Here is a 15,986-nt window from a genome sequence, read left to right as displayed (position 1 = left end):
CATATGAACACACAAGCAGCACACACACTCAACAAATACACACAGAAAATATCAAATACCAAACACACAGATGTCTGCTGTTCAACTTGTTTTCCCTGTACAGGAGGAGCCATACGTGATGTTTAAGAAGTCGGACAAACCTCTGTATGGGAACGACCGCTTTGAGGGGTATTGTATTGACCTGCTGAGAGAGCTCTCCGGCATCCTCGGCTTCCGCTATGAGGTGCGATTAGTAGAAGACGGGAAGTACGGCGCACTGGATGAGGGTACAGGCCAGTGGAACGGCATGGTGCGGGAGCTAATGGATCATGTGAGTCAACAGTTACAGGAAAATATGCAGAAATCTCAGTATACCTCTGAGCATTTTCTCCTTTTGATAAGAAATTGGGAAATAAATACATTTTCTTATTATTAAATCATTTGTATCAAAGTAATTGAAATCCTGCCAGTAAAGTAGGAATTTTAACTTTCTAAAATCAAGTTATTATAATTGTTTTGCCATGCAAGCACAGAAACCTGCCATCGTCCTTTTTGTCTGAAATCAGCAGTCACCTTTGAGTTGATTTCGATTTTGATATTCTCACTACACTGGCATGTCTTTTAATAAGATGAGTGTTTTTGTGGAAAGATTATGTAACATCTGAAAGAACAAACAATACACTCCTCTTATAAATAAGAAGATGTAATCAGGGGTTTTGCTGCAGTTTCACTCGGTCTGGTATGAACAGTTGCTTATGGTGGCTAAGGTTAGCTCATATTAGCAAGTTGCTGACTTCATGACTGGTCTCTACTTCTTCTACCACCACAGTATGCATTGGCATATTCCATTCTTCTCTATTTGTCATGTGTGGTCAAATTGGATGCAGTTTAGCATGAAGGTTTTTAGGGTCAAGTATAGTAATGACTTGATAAGATGGAAATTTATACCATTTAAAGCCTTCAACTCAGAGGAAATGAAGTGTTTTACTTTCCCCAGTAGTTTTCTAGATAGCACAAGCAACGCTAGCTACCTGGAAGGATCATGCAAAATACTTCAGCTCCACAGAAGGCTAGTGTTATGTTCAGAGGGGACGTGAGGTTAATTTGTCACCGATTAATCTAATCCCAAGATTGTTGCCTTGGTGACTCACCTTTGACACCACGTAAGAAGGATCCGACACGTAACCTGTAATTTACAGAAAAACTCGGCCTCCTACCTGATAATCTAGTTGAAGTAATGATCCCAGCAATTTTCTCCCTCATGTCTCTGCCTCCTGTACATATTGACCAGACCAGCTGTCGGCAGAAATCCGGTGTTAATTGAATTGGCTGTTTTTTATTGGCGGACTCAAACACACACACACACACACACACACACACACACACACACACACACACACACACACACACACACACACACACACACACACACACACACACACACACACACACACACCCCTCCACCCACTCAGTGCTGCCCCTTTTATCTTATTGCAGAAAGCAGACCTTGCAGTTGCTCCTCTGGCCATCACCTATGTCAGAGAGAAGGTCATCGACTTCTCCAAGCCCTACATGACGCTGGGGATAAGTATCCTGTACCGCAAGCCCAACGGCACCAACCCCGGGGTCTTCTCCTTCCTCAACCCCCTCTCACCCGATATCTGGATGTATATTCTGCTGGCTTGCTTGGGTGTCAGTTGTGTGCTGTTTGTCATAGCCAGGTAACATGTTAACCCCCCTCCTCTTCCTCTCCTCCTCCTTCCTCTCTTCCCTACCTGCTTGCCTGCTTTCACTAACATACAGCAGTTGCTTCGTACGGTCCGACAAGAGGCAGTGAATGCCTCTTTAACATTAGATACGTCTGTGATGAAGATATGATGCACAGCAAAAGGATATCAAATCTGCCGTAAACGTGTAACCTTAAAGGACCATACCAGTGTTTTAACATGTTTCAAAGTTTTCAGCTTCATCACCAAAACTAAGCACCTTTGAAATAAAGAATAAAAGTGACCTCATTACACTGAGGGACCCCAAACAAAGGGAAACACTTGTATGGTCTTTAAATTAGCTGACGGTATTCCAGGCATAATTGCGCAAGCATCAGCAACTGTAAAACCAGCTGCTCGTTAAATCTCTTAATCAGCTGTAAGACCTGTACAACTACACTGCTGACAATGTACAAGTACAATTCTTACACTATCTCGATAAACCTATCCCCCTTCAAACCCCTGATGCATGACAATGTAGTGTGATGTGTGTTAACCCCAGGGCTCCTCCTCCTCTCCGTTGATCTTGAGAGGCTTGGGTTTAATGCACATTTCATAAAATGTTACCGGCAAAATGCTCACATGAAGAAGAAAGCAGCAACTGTCACCTAAGTTTGTTCAGAATATGCAAATTATACCCATAATCCTTTGTTTCCGCGGGTTGGTCAGGGTAAGTGATTGGCATGCAATTATATTGATATATTCTCTGGTTGTAATGAAATAGCCTCGGTACTTTTATTTAATAATGATGCTCTTGTCTGTGCATGCATTGTGCCCTTTTCTTTTGCACACCATGGCAATAAATAGTGCTCGTCATCACACTGTGACCAAAAACATTCAGTAAAGTTTAAATCTGAACTACAGGGTTCTCTACAATTCGCTGAGTTGGTTCTCTCATAATTGTAGTATTGATTGCACGGCTGCTGATTGATTGGTCAATCCCCCAAATGCAGAGTATATTATTTTCTTCAATCCCCTGCAACTAGAGTGAGTGGAGTGAGTATATGAAGTCCCAGTTTTGCACAATAAAACACTACACACCTCAATCTCACCAGGGATTCCTGCCTTTGAACCGCTTCCCACACGCATTCACACTTTTTCTCTTGACTGAATAAGTTCTCTTATTTCAAGCTCCAGAGAAATACATTTCTCTGTGGTTCCTTCCAGCTCTGTTTATAGTCGAATTGATTTCTCTCTTTATTAACACAACAAATGCTACTCTCTCAGATCACAAAACATTTTCCAGGCGAGAGAATGCCCAGCTGCCAAGAAGAAGGGATGATTTAAATTGTATTTTAACATGTTTACATGAATTACAGTTTTGTAGTCCAACTTCCAGATGCCTATGATTTTTAAGACTCCCAACACAGCCGCTTCACTTGGCCTGAGAGAATAAAAGCAACAGATCTATAAAGCCAGGCAGAGTAATTGAATCCAACTGACAGTTAATGGAGGGAGCATGTTTTGTTATTGTGGCTGGGGACAGGTGAAGGGGAAGAGGGACAGGAGTGGGGAGGAGAGAGGGGGGGGGGGTCCTTTTTAAGAATTCTGTGTGCAATTCGACATGTCCCCTGTGCTCTGCGTGAGGAGGTGACCTTATGTCTGCATGTTCCACATCCCCTTCTTCCTGGTGATCGGTGTGCAGAACACGGCCCGCAGGAATACGGGCTAGCTGCAGGCAAAGGTCATAAAGAGGATCCATCAGGCCTGGTGCATAAAGAATACATGTGTAGACACTGCAAGGAGCAAACACAATCCAATCAAGTGAGCATTCAATAGATTTACACCCACAACCTTACCTAGTGCGTGCATCCGATGTCACAATCGGCCTCCGGCTGCAGCTGCACATTATAATGTCGGTGAACAACCCCCTAAATAAATCATCACAGAAAATGTATGGAATTGATTGAGCTAATGCAAGTACACAGCTGCTACCATATACAAATACACTCCCACACAGCTCTGAAGGCGTATGCAGAAGCATGTATGCGCCAGAGGCTCGATACACACAGCGAGCGCACACACTGCGTTCCACACGGCTCCGCAAGGCCATTGTGCCGTTTCAGTTGTAGTTCCAAGGAGACGGAGCTCATTAACATTCCACTAAATCGGGCATCTTGATGGCGTTGACAGGAAGAATTACAGTGTGTCATTACAACCATGTCCACGCAGATGATCCTCAAAGGGAAAAGCATTGAAAATATCTGAAAGGGAGAGCAATGTGACAAAAATGTTGCTGCATTCACCATTCTTGTAAATAAGACCAGTTAATTAGGCAGCTGCACCAACAAAGAGAGATCACGTGACATAGCTGTATGTATATACAGTAGTCATGCAGTCCCTGTGGTAAATACTGCCATGATAACAGTATAAGTACGGGAGATTTTTTTTTTTAGGTTACAATTAGGTTTATGTTAGAGTAAGCTGCTTGCCAATGCATTATGTCAATGAATATCCTCACAAAGATTGGCATCCAAACATGTGTGTGTTCCTGTGCAGCCGCAGCTGACAAATAGCATTACATTTCTACACAGTCTAAACCCTGAAGACTTTGCCCACAGGCTTGTTAGCATGTGGTGTGTTGGGGCAAAGCTCCTCAACAGCCTTGCCTGACTGGGCCCCTCAACTCTGCATAAGCAATGTTCCTTCTATCAACCACTTTAGCACAAACTCAATCAGTTCCTGATGCTTAACCCTAACCCAATCACCTTGCGCTAATGCCATGCCACTTTTGCTTAAGGTAATAAATGATAAATGTCCACAACTGACCTGAAGACACTGACAATCAACCGCGGCAGGCGGGGTGGAAGGGGGGAGTATTTTAGGGGAGGCAAGGCATTCAGGGAAAAATTGGGTGTAGGTTGTTGGGATGGGAATAGTTGAGGGGGGGGGGATTATAAGAAAAGAGGAGACGCAGGCAGGAAGGGTAAGAACAGAGATGGTTGTTGAAAGAAAAAAGGAGAGCCAAAGTCCCGGGTTGGGGCATCAACAGAAGAACAGTGACTGCAGTTGCTGGAGGATACACATAAAGGCTCCTGAGTAAGTGAATTGAAAATTAGCTCCAAAGATCATCACGCCCTGGGACATTATCACCAGTGACGGTGTTATTCTAGTCTATTGATCCGTTCTTACAATAAACTGATGGCATTTGAATATGCCAATAAGTTGATCTCAGCGAAAGCCTGAATGATTTGCTTTTGTCTCTGCAGAGGCTCTGATCCCAAAGCCACAAAACAGGATTCCTATACATTTACATTCTCATTGTTCCTGCTCATGATTTTTTTTTTTTTTTTCAAATTTTGTTTTATCAGCCTTTTAATCTGCACCAGGGAACACACTGTTCTGTGCTTTTTGCTGACTGTCTTTCTGCTCTCTCCTTTATAGGTTTAGCCCTTACGAGTGGTACAACCCGCATCCATGCAACCCAGACTCTGATGTAGTGGAAAACAATTTTACGCTGCTCAATAGTTTCTGGTTTGGAGTTGGTGCTCTCATGCAGCAAGGTAGTTGCCTCAGCCTGTGGCTGCAGTTGCTCTATGGAGCTGGAGCTCTCTATATCCCACTGTCCCTGAGGGTTGGGTTTTCTTTAACCAAGCCAGTGGCAATGGAGCGAGACCTCTGGAGGTCCAGACAGAACTTAGAGTAAATGTGCATATAAAGTTTTTTATCGACATATATTTAATAAACTCAGGTTATAGGAACACAGACTGTATCTAAATGTGTATATAAGGAACATATATAAGAAAGATAGATTTAAACAGCCTAAATTAGAGATTGCAATTCATGGAAATATCTATGAATGTTTCTGCAAACAGTAGCTCAAAGAATTATTAGTCATATTTACTGAAAAAAATGTCAATCTATAGAAATGCTGTTTATCATAGTAACAATACCACTGTTAATACCCAGAGCCCTCTTCTCTTGCCCTTGGCCCATCAGCACCTAGAGATCAGTGGGGTGTGGAGTCAGGATGTGAGGTTACCTTGGGTACATGACTCTCTGGCCCAAACAGCCTGTCACTTCTCCACACTGTTCTGAATGATCAATATTGAATGCATTTGATTTATCATTGATTTATGCAAACACCTTGTTCATAGGAGACACTTTAAATAACGCTTTCCTATGTCCTCTGCATTATTTAAAGCGCTCACTTGTGACCGAGACAAGATAATTTCGCTTGTTTGAAATCCAACAATCATCTTGTTTTGAGAGCTCTCTCAAGTGATTTCATCTTGAAGCGAGTGGCACATCTGCCTGAGCTAAAACCTTGAAGAGTTCTTCAAACAAGTTGGGCTGGTTTTGAAAGGAGCCCGTCTTATCTTGTTTTTACATGTTAAAAATAAACTTAACGTGAAGATTAGAACCGTAATGACGACTTGTTTAGATGAATACATTTTTCAGTGTGACGTTCACTCCTGCCACCTCCTTCGCCACAGGCTCAGAGCTCATGCCCAAGGCCCTGTCGACTCGAATAGTGGGAGGCATCTGGTGGTTCTTCACCCTCATCATCATTTCCTCATATACAGCCAACTTGGCTGCCTTCCTCACTGTGGAGAGGATGGAGTCACCCATTGACTCAGCCGATGACCTGGCCAAACAAACTAAGATCCTGTATGGGGTGGTGGAGGACGGTGCCACCATGACATTCTTCAAGGTAGCCATCATGTTCATAGAGTGGATAGAGAGGAATATTACTTTCTCACTTATCACAGTTATAATCCTTAAGATTTGGTAGACTTTGCAACACCTGTGGTTACAGCGGTCTTGGCAAACATTTCTTTAGTAGCTAGTTTTTTTTTTTTTTTTTTTTTTTTAAATGAATCAGAACAGTAGGATGTATTTATTTACAATACAGCCAAACAAAAGCATGTTGCTTCAATAATACGTGAGTAGTTTAAAAAAAACAACATTTATTTTTAAAGTGTTAAAAATGTTAAAGTTTGTGCCCCTCCTGAGGACTTACAGCAGATGTCACCTGCAGATCTTTATCTAATAGCTCACTGGGGCTTCTTCTTTTTGTTCCATTATTAACTGCATTTGTGACTCATCTGTTGTAATAAATTCCTGTTCTGTAGACATACTTTTGATATACAATTGCAGTAAGCGCTAACATTGGTGATCAATGCCTTCCTTGTGATAAGAGCTACTCCTGACTTTTGTCAGTTAAATGCTTTCGAAGCAGCAGCAGTAGGAAATGTTTGGTAACAATAAATTAAACCTAAACGCTGGAATATATACATGCAACGACTCCTGGGAATATTTTATGCAAAAGAAGGCAATTAGAATTTAGCGTGGGAATGGCAGAAGAGGTAATTACATGTGAATACAATGAATGGCTCTTGTTGAAAAAAATGTGAAGGGATTGTAACTTTGTTTTTGTCTTTTTCGTAAAAATAATAATATGTACGAGTATTTTTGTTTAATGAATAAGTAATTTTTGAAGACATCCGACAGGCTGCATAATACTTATTTTATAAAAGAAAATTATCATAACATTTAGACTTGGTTGACATATATTCTATTCTAATGCTACCAGTCTCATTCAAATCTTATTCTCTGGCTCTTTGCAGAAGACAAAAATCTCTACCTATGACAAGATGTGGGAGTTCATGAACAGCAGGAGGCAATCTGTGATGGTGAAGAATGTGGAGGAGGGCATCCAGCGTGTGTTGACGTCAGACTATGCCTTCCTCATGGAGTCCACCACCATCGAGTTTTCCACCCAGCGCAACTGCAACCTCACACAGATTGGAGGCCTCATAGATTCCAAAGCCTACGGAGTGGGAACACCGATGGGTAAATATAACATCTGCATGCCTCTGTGCTGCCTGCTGTTATAAAACATTTAAACAGGTTTAGGTCAGAGAGACGCAGCAGATACTATGTGGCAGATAAAAGTATACCGTGTGGATGATGTATAAGCTCTTGAGAACGGAGAGCTTGACCTTTATTGATGGGGTCATAGGTATAATGGTTAGACAGAGTGAGGTGTAAAAGGTTTAGCTTAATGAAAAGCGAATGGCTGCAAAAGTTGAATTTATGGATAAGGTTAAAATGTGCCTGCAGCTCACTGCCTTGGCAAGTGTGTGCTTTTTTTCTTCTAGCCATAATGATTGTCTCACAGGATTACTTACACAGTAAGAATCAAAATTGGGTCAAACAATGTTCAAAAATACTTTTAATGGTGTGTTTTATTGTACTTTGGAGTCACTTGAGGCAAGAATGTGCGAGTGCCAGACAGTGAAACACTGAAAACAACCTGAAAGTCAATTTAGTGCAATTCTCTTTGATTTACTTGACACTGTCTGAGTTGTAGCTAAGCATTAAACCACAACTAAAATACACTTCAGAGAGTATAAAACAAGCACTTGGAGTTGTTTTCAGATGCTTATTTGACCCAAGTTCTGTCAAAAATTTGGATTTGGACATTTTAAAGCACCATTATCCTGTGCTGAGGTAGATGAGCTAAAACTAATAAACGCACAGCTCAGCCCTGGCAATTCTGAGGACCCTGGCTGAAAGCTGTTGATGGTTCCAATTCCAGTGTCATGAAGGTTAGAGTGGTCATGACGAGGCCATGGAAAACACTGCAACCGGCTATAATGGTGGCATCCATCATCAGTGATACGAAGGCCATCAAAATATGGAGGATTAATTCTGGCCATCCGCATCTGGACCCGGCTACTGCTGATGAGTACGGGGCAGTTATGAATCTGCAGGGATGCCGTGATTGCCGTGGCCATAACAAAGCTGAGGTGATGCTGTGAAATATAGTCCCGCTGTGGCTCCATAAGTGCAGAAGTACTTACACTGATGCCCTTGAAATGGACACACGGAACCTAGAACGTGGATCAGCTCTTTTTTTTTTTTGTATTCCCGTGGTGATAAAAGCATCAAATATATGGGGAAATATATATCAAATCACTTCAATTCAGTTATAAGTGGTTTAGTATTGAAATGCATGATAATGAATGCCCACTTTCAAAGTTATCACTGCCCACGAACTCATTTCCATCTCTAATTCTGAGTTTCACTGCTCAATATTTCAGAAATAAAGCTGATTACAGCCTGCAAACTGTTTCTTCTGTGATAGAAAGAGATCTTGAGATAGTTAATTACTTGATTAGTTCAAAGTGAGTTCTGTTTTTATGCCAGCAGTTATGGTAAGAGCTGGAATATTTCACTTTTTCAAGTGGCTTTCTTCTCGTGTCTTCGTCCCAAACCCAACGAAGACCTCAGCCTTCTCATCAACCTCTAGCCTATCACTTTTGGCCTGCTGAACACTGTTTAGCAGCTCATTCCCTGGAGGACTTTTACAGCAATAAACCGGAGCAAGCCGTGTAATAAGTCTTAACCTTTTAGAGCTTGTCTGTTTTCACACGTCCTTTTCCCAAAACGCAAACGCGTCTTCTACTGCTATCGACTTAAACTGAGATCACATTAATACTTGAGGCCAGACAGTATCGGAGTGATGGATGTCCTCTGGTGTTGAACATCTGTCAGGTAGTTGTGTATGCACAGTGTGTCAAGCACAGCATTTTTCCCCGCTCTCCATATCCTCCTCTCTAAGGACCCATCCTATTAGCATTTATCCAAGGCCTGCTTTGTTAGGCTATCATTAATCATTTGAGATATGAGGGGAGTGAGAATCAAGGGACTCGGATACTTGATAGATCTCTCATCTTCAAATGAAGCAAGCATATGCTTTTCACATGCACAGCCAAATGCACATATGAGACTGTATATTTAGAGCAGAATATACTGTATCTACTGTACATGCACAGAATGCATGAAAGGCATACATGCAAGTACAGCACAGGCACACTTATAAAGGACTATTCAAGAAATAGAAAGGCACTTGGTGAGCCAGTAGTTCCTCTGTGCTGTACAAATCTGCAACTGCAACCGCTTATATAGTATGTCTGGATATACTTAGAACTCTACCAATGTTATCATTGTATTGGTTCCAGTTTCCGCTGTGAAACCGCTGGCCCCTTGTGCTTCATAACGATTGGTTGCTGTATTAAGTTTCAACAAGTACGTGTATATCCCAGAGGATTACTGGTATCCATGAATGTGGATTGTGATATGGAGTCGTATTTCTAGAATGTCCGATGTTTTGTCCAGCCTGGTATCGGGTATCGCTTCACATAAGCCTGAAAAATAAACACGTGTAACCAGGATCGAAACAGGGGTCATGTAATGATGTAGAAAAATGTATAAAGTCCAAGTATAGGAAAAAAGTTGGGGTTGGGTTTAAGGAACAACCATCTGCAAGTCAGTGTGGGTTTATTTTATGACTTCAGTAACTTTTGTAAATCAAGTAACTATTTAACTTGTGTTACATATGTTAGGTAACCTAACGTTTCCTACGTAAAATTACTTGCAGTATTTTAATCCAAACCATGATCTTTTCCAAAACCCTAACCATGTAGGCAAGGCGAAACGTGAAGCTGGCACGGTATCTTCCAGTGGACTGATGGGTGTATGACACGCTTTGGTATAACATTGGGTTGGTTTTGTCACTATTGAACTTAACTGTCACCTAATGAATTTTAAGATGTACGGCATTTTGTAAGCCAAATTCCCTATGAAGCAGTGCTAATAAAAGTACAAAATAATTTGTGGATCCACCTCGTAATTCAGATCCGCTCCCAGATTGAATGGCTGCACATTGACCCATGCGGCACCATTTCACTATGTTTGGTGAATATCAAACTGGTCGTTTTTTTTGTAATCCTGCTGACAAACAGACAGACAAACAAACAAACAAACAAACTCCAATGTAAACATAATGTCCTTGGTGGAGGTAAATAAAGGAAAACACAGATATGCTGCTCAAAAATCACTGGCGCGCTGTAATTTTTTCGTTTTGTAGTAATGTCCTCTTTGTCAGTGTAAATACATAGAGACTTGGAGATGAAAGGATGATGGATGGCATTTGATAAATGATAGATGAGACCGAAAGAGAATCAACCAAAGTGGCTGACAGGCAAAGCTGTCGGAGACAAAGTGATGCTACCTGCTTCCTGGGGTCAGACTCGTTCACTTCCACCGGAGTTTTAAGACAAAACATTATTGTGTTTGTAAAAAAAATAAAAAAAATAGATATTCTGCTCCCATTATAAAAAATTAACGTTTGTTTCATCTCTTTTAACTCACTCTGAGTAAACACATGAGCCGAAAGCCTGAAATTGAAATGTACAACTAGGCTTCATTATGTATGAGTTCCGTAATCGCATAAATACACTAACAAGCTTTTAAAGCAGCGAAAACATGAAAGATGAACATTCACAGTAAGTATTAATCTTTCTTGGCCTGGTTGAGGCAGAGAGTGTGTGCTGCGCCTCGATCGGCCGTCTGTTGTGTCACACGCTGTGGAAGGGGAAGGAACACGACCCCACTCGGCTCGACTGCGACGATTACTCCTGCTTTGATCAAGCCAGCACCCGCTGCGCCTTAGTGCCGTGTCTCTAATTCTGGCGCCTTCCCACTTTCTGTGGATTTGGGGTTCTTTTTAGTCAACATGACATGAACATCCATAAAAAACACAGTTATAGAGGAAACCCTATCGCCGATACACACATCTAATCCCAAACACGTATGCACCCATGTAATGTACACCCCACTGGGCTGCTCTGTTTATGGGCAGCATTTAGGTCGCACCAAAGCGTGCGCAAACAGCAGCTAATTCGTCAGAATCAACAGCAGCTCTGCTACACAAAGCTAAGTCATTGTTGCCAACTCCCTGTGCATTATAATTCACACACTGCAGAGAGGAGTGAGACTTTTGGAATCACTCTGTGACTATAGGGATTAGTGGGATTTGAAGAAGGATTTACAAAAAAACTCTCTCTAAGCAGCCAACAATAACATGACAGGTTATATATGATCACATGCAAGCCTGAATGTGCTTCATACACCCACCAACACAACAATGACTAAACTAGGCAAAATCTTTTTGTTTTGTTTTCACCAGTCTAATTGTTGTGTTTTTGTATCGGCAGGCTCCCCATACAGAGACAGGATCACGATAGCCATTCTGCAGCTGCAGGAGGAAGGAAAGCTGCACATGATGAAGGAGAAGTGGTGGAGAGGCAACGGCTGTCCCGAGGAGGAGAGCAAAGAGGCCAGCGCTCTGGGAGTGCAGAACATCGGTGGGATCTTCATCGTGCTGGCTGCAGGACTGGTGCTGTCAGTGTTTGTGGCTGTGGGGGAGGTCCTTTACAAGTCTAAACAGAATGCTCAGCTGGAAAAGGTACCCGGGTCTCCTCTGACACATTATGAGAATTAAAACATTATGTCTTTGTCTCAAAGTTGGTTGTTTCTAACTGTAATTTCATTATTTTACCTGAGCTGGGTTTCATTTTAAGTTAGACATCCCTCACTCATTCCTCACCATGTCTTATTGTATTCCTCTATTTTTTTTAAGGGGGATTAAACTGTAGATGCAAGAAATTAAACCAAACAACAATCAAATCAGTTAAATATAAAACATGCATACTGCACACATTCAGTGCATCTTTATGTAGGATGTTTGTTTTTTTCTGCAGATTTAAATAAATGTTTCATTTTTTTTCCAAGTCTCTTGTAAAAGACTTAAATGCATATACCAAAAGAATGACTGGGAGCTGTCATTTTTTTCCCCCATGTCCTTAATGGAGATTGAGTGGTGGTGAAGAAATGCCAATGGAAGAGGTTTGAGACAAAGTCCAAAAAAACGCTTTCCAAAGTTTGGCTGAGACCAGTGTGAGGCTTTAGCAGTGAGTTCGCTAAATCAAGTGTGAAATTTACAAAGTTAGTCCTCCCTCTTTCCAAGGACAATGTTCCCTAGCTGGGCTGCAGTGGAGGGATGGCACCAAAAAGATGGAATTTCATAGTAAAAAGGCTGTAACATTGGTAGATACCTGGATTTGCACAAGAAAGGAGGATTTTGTCAGCGCATCTCCGAATTTGAAATCGCAGAATCAGATTTGTGCTCGGCCAGTGTGAACGAACGGAGCAATTACAGCAAGTTATTCATTATAAATATCCTGTAATGTCCCTGAAAAATAAAAAAAAAACATTCAGCACACGGTATAATATTTGCAGCTTCTTTCTCCCCCCTCTGGTTATGTTTATTTCTAGAAAGAGACTGAATATATTTCCGGCTGCCCTATCGGTGCTCTATTTTAGTACTGAGTGCATATGATTCATCACAGTGTGGAGTCTGTATTTTAGTGCACTTTAACTTGTGCAATGATGTTTCCAGATAATTGTAAAAGTCCTTTTGATAGCGTCTTTTAATTATTTACATCTACAGAATTAGCACAGCGCAGCAGCCTGTTACTTTATTGCAATTGTAATTAGTTTCTGGCTTTTTTCTTATAAGCTGCATATATTTCAGAGCACATCTTAGCTATCATTACTCAAGAGCTGCAAGACTGTGTCACAATATTCAGATAATTTGCAAATGCCACAATCTCTAGGCAGCCAAGGTGCTGGTAATTTGCATGCTGACAACAAGCCTCTCCTTTCACTCCCTGCCAGCCTCCTCCACCCTCACACCACCAGGTTTTTACCCTCCTCCTCATTGTTTTTCACCATTTCTTTTCCCTCGCCCTTCTCGCCTCTCTACTTCCGTAATCACCCCTCTTTCAGAATATAGGAAATATCATGCATTTCATACACCAGACAAATATATGTAAAAATGGAGAAAAAAAACAAAATACTTGGTGCATAAGCCACTTACAGATATCCATCTCCCACACCTACACACATACACAAACAGAAAAATAATAGCTTCATTCTCTCCCTCCTTTTTTTATATCGTCTCCCCTCCTACACCCTGTGAATCTGAATTGCATTTTGCATAATCAGAAAAGCAATGTATTGGAATTTGACTTGGCAAAGTTGGCGCACAAGAATATTGACATTTTATACGATTTAACACCACATACATGCAGGGACAGCAGAAGCTTATATTATGGAAGTTACATAACTGGTGTTTTAAAGAGGTAGCAAGATTTTTGGATTTAATCTTCTGAAATGGATATTTTGTCCTTTGTGTTGTATCTGTACATTTCTCACTTTCATGCCAAAACTTACAAGTATTTAGTGTTTCTCTGGGGATTTAGCTCTTGGCAGAGTGCAAAAGACTGGTAAACACATTTAGACCTTTGTGTGACAGAAAAGCTGAGAAGGGAGAAATCTGGGACACACCAGACCTTTAAATAAAATGAATCGGCTGTAGTTCAATCTAAATACTAAGTATGTAAGAATAAGTATTTTGAGTTTTACTGAATTAAGTATTGTTTGACACTTAAAATGTTTACGTCTAAAATTACCTCCAGTAATACTTTTTCTAACTTGATCTTGTCAATGTTAATACTCAACGACACTATCAGACTCTCTATTAAATAATACAGTATTGTATACATGTATACATCCATTGTTTGTGAATTTTTTTTTGTCTTGAGCAGCAGCTATTACTCCTGCTTTAAAAACAGTTACATATTGTCTTGTGTGGTTCTGGAGGCGCTTTCTGAAAATCTTTTTTACGACTTGAACCATACCATTAAAATTAAAGTTAGAATATTTACCAGGTAAAACAGTAAAATGTAATTAATGAAACGGAAATAATTCCAGCACCATTAAAGCCACAATGTGTAGGATTATAAAATGTTCAAATACTGGAGCCACCTAGTGGTCAAAAAGACCCTGTGGCAGTGTGACACTGACCCGGGAACACTGAGGTGACATGGATAGGCTGAAACACACTCGATCGAGATAGAATACAAATAGTGATATAAGTAAATGCTTACAAATATGTAAACAAAAAGCATTTTGGAGATACCACTCTAACCCAGGAGGAACCTCACCTCATGTCTTGCCAATATTCAGTATAGCATTCGAATGTTAGTCATATTTAACAAAGGGAACGTTTGCGTGTCATGCAGAATGACACCAGCTGTAACTTCCCCTCTTTTCTGCAGCGATCGTTCTGCAGTGCCATGATGGACGAGCTGCGTGTGTCTCTGAAGTGCCAACGCCGTCTCAAGCAAAAGCCTCAGCCGCCCGTCATCGTTAAGACAGAGGAGGTCATTAACATGCATACGTTTAACGACAGGAGACTCCCAGGAAAGGAGACCATGGCGTGAACGCTGAATGCACCCCCCCCCCACCCCCCTGCCCCAAATAAAAAACAAGGAGGGGCGACGGGGTCAGATTAATGCTGACTTAACTACGGGTCGAGGTTAGCAGTAAAACAGGATTCCTTTTGAACCCACTTGCTTATGTAGACGGATGTTTCCTGTGGAAATATAGATACCTGAGCAGTGTCACCTCACTGCTACATTCACTGTTTGATGGGAGCTGGAAACAAAGGACTTACGTGTTGGTAAAGTATGTAAATTGAAAGATGATCCTAGCAGGTTTGTGACGAAACATTTGTCTGGTCCACACTAGAAGTGGACTTTAACACACACACACACACACACACACACACACACACACACACACACACACACACACACACACACACACACACACACACACACACACACACACACATAACACATGTACACATACACACACACACACACACACACACGTACACACACAGACACACACACACATAACACATGTATACACACACACACACACACACACACACACACACACACACACACACGTACACACACACACATAACACATGTATACATACACACACACACACACACACACACACACATAACACATGTATACATACACACACACACACACACACACACACGTACACACACACACATAACACATGTATACATACACACACACACACACACACACACACACGTACACACACACACAGTACACACACACACACACACACACACACAGACACACACACACATAACACATGTATACATACACACACACACACACACACACACACACACGTACACATACACACACACACACACACAGACACACACAGACACTCACACTCTCATCTGACACACTTCACACCTGTGCAGAGGGGAAAACTCTATTGTGACAGTAACACCAGATGTAGTTTTTTTGTTGATGTCAATGCCCTTTTGTCTTACCTCCATGTGTGTGTGACCCGATCGGTCCCTCCCTTCAGTGGCTTGAGTTTCTCTCAAATGATTTGAACAAACACTAATCTTACACCAACAAATGGAACAGTAGTCAGTGCCAAATGGTTTATTATGAAACTGATGTATAAAAGTGATGTTTAGT

The 15,986-nt window shown here is 41.3% G+C and overlaps 1 protein-coding gene across 3 annotated transcripts in view; it reads left to right on the top strand.

Annotated features, from left to right (window-relative positions):
• LOC138635072 (glutamate receptor ionotropic, kainate 2-like) overlaps positions 1-15,429 on the top strand; it is a 58,426-nt gene extending 42,997 nt beyond the window's left edge. For 2 of the 3 annotated variants that reach the window (XR_011312054.1, XR_011312055.1), the window contains exons 10-17: positions 104-310; positions 1,477-1,700; positions 5,130-5,248; positions 6,182-6,399; positions 7,316-7,541; positions 11,753-12,003; positions 14,720-15,304; positions 15,349-15,429. Coding sequence is in view for 1 of the 3 variants with exons in the window: in XM_069722384.1 (XP_069578485.1) it covers positions 104-310; positions 1,477-1,700; positions 5,130-5,248; positions 6,182-6,399; positions 7,316-7,541; positions 11,753-12,003; positions 14,720-14,884 (1,410 nt within the window). In the remaining 2 variants the exon portion in view is untranslated. Of the gene's footprint in view, positions 1-103; positions 311-1,476; positions 1,701-5,129; positions 5,249-6,181; positions 6,400-7,315; positions 7,542-11,752; positions 12,004-14,719 lie in introns of all 3 variants that reach the window. The other variant, XM_069722384.1, reaches the window with a different exon arrangement.
• The last annotated feature ends 557 nt before the right edge of the window (positions 15,430-15,986 follow it).

The sequence above is a fragment of the Brachyistius frenatus genome, unplaced genomic scaffold (assembly GCF_029030835.1).
Source record: "Brachyistius frenatus isolate BFR_SWC_R1_liver_20210118 unplaced genomic scaffold, ASM2903083v1 Contig_288, whole genome shotgun sequence".
NCBI lineage: Eukaryota > Metazoa > Chordata > Actinopteri > Embiotocidae > Brachyistius > Brachyistius frenatus.
This window is presented reverse-complemented; position numbering and strand designations above follow the sequence as displayed.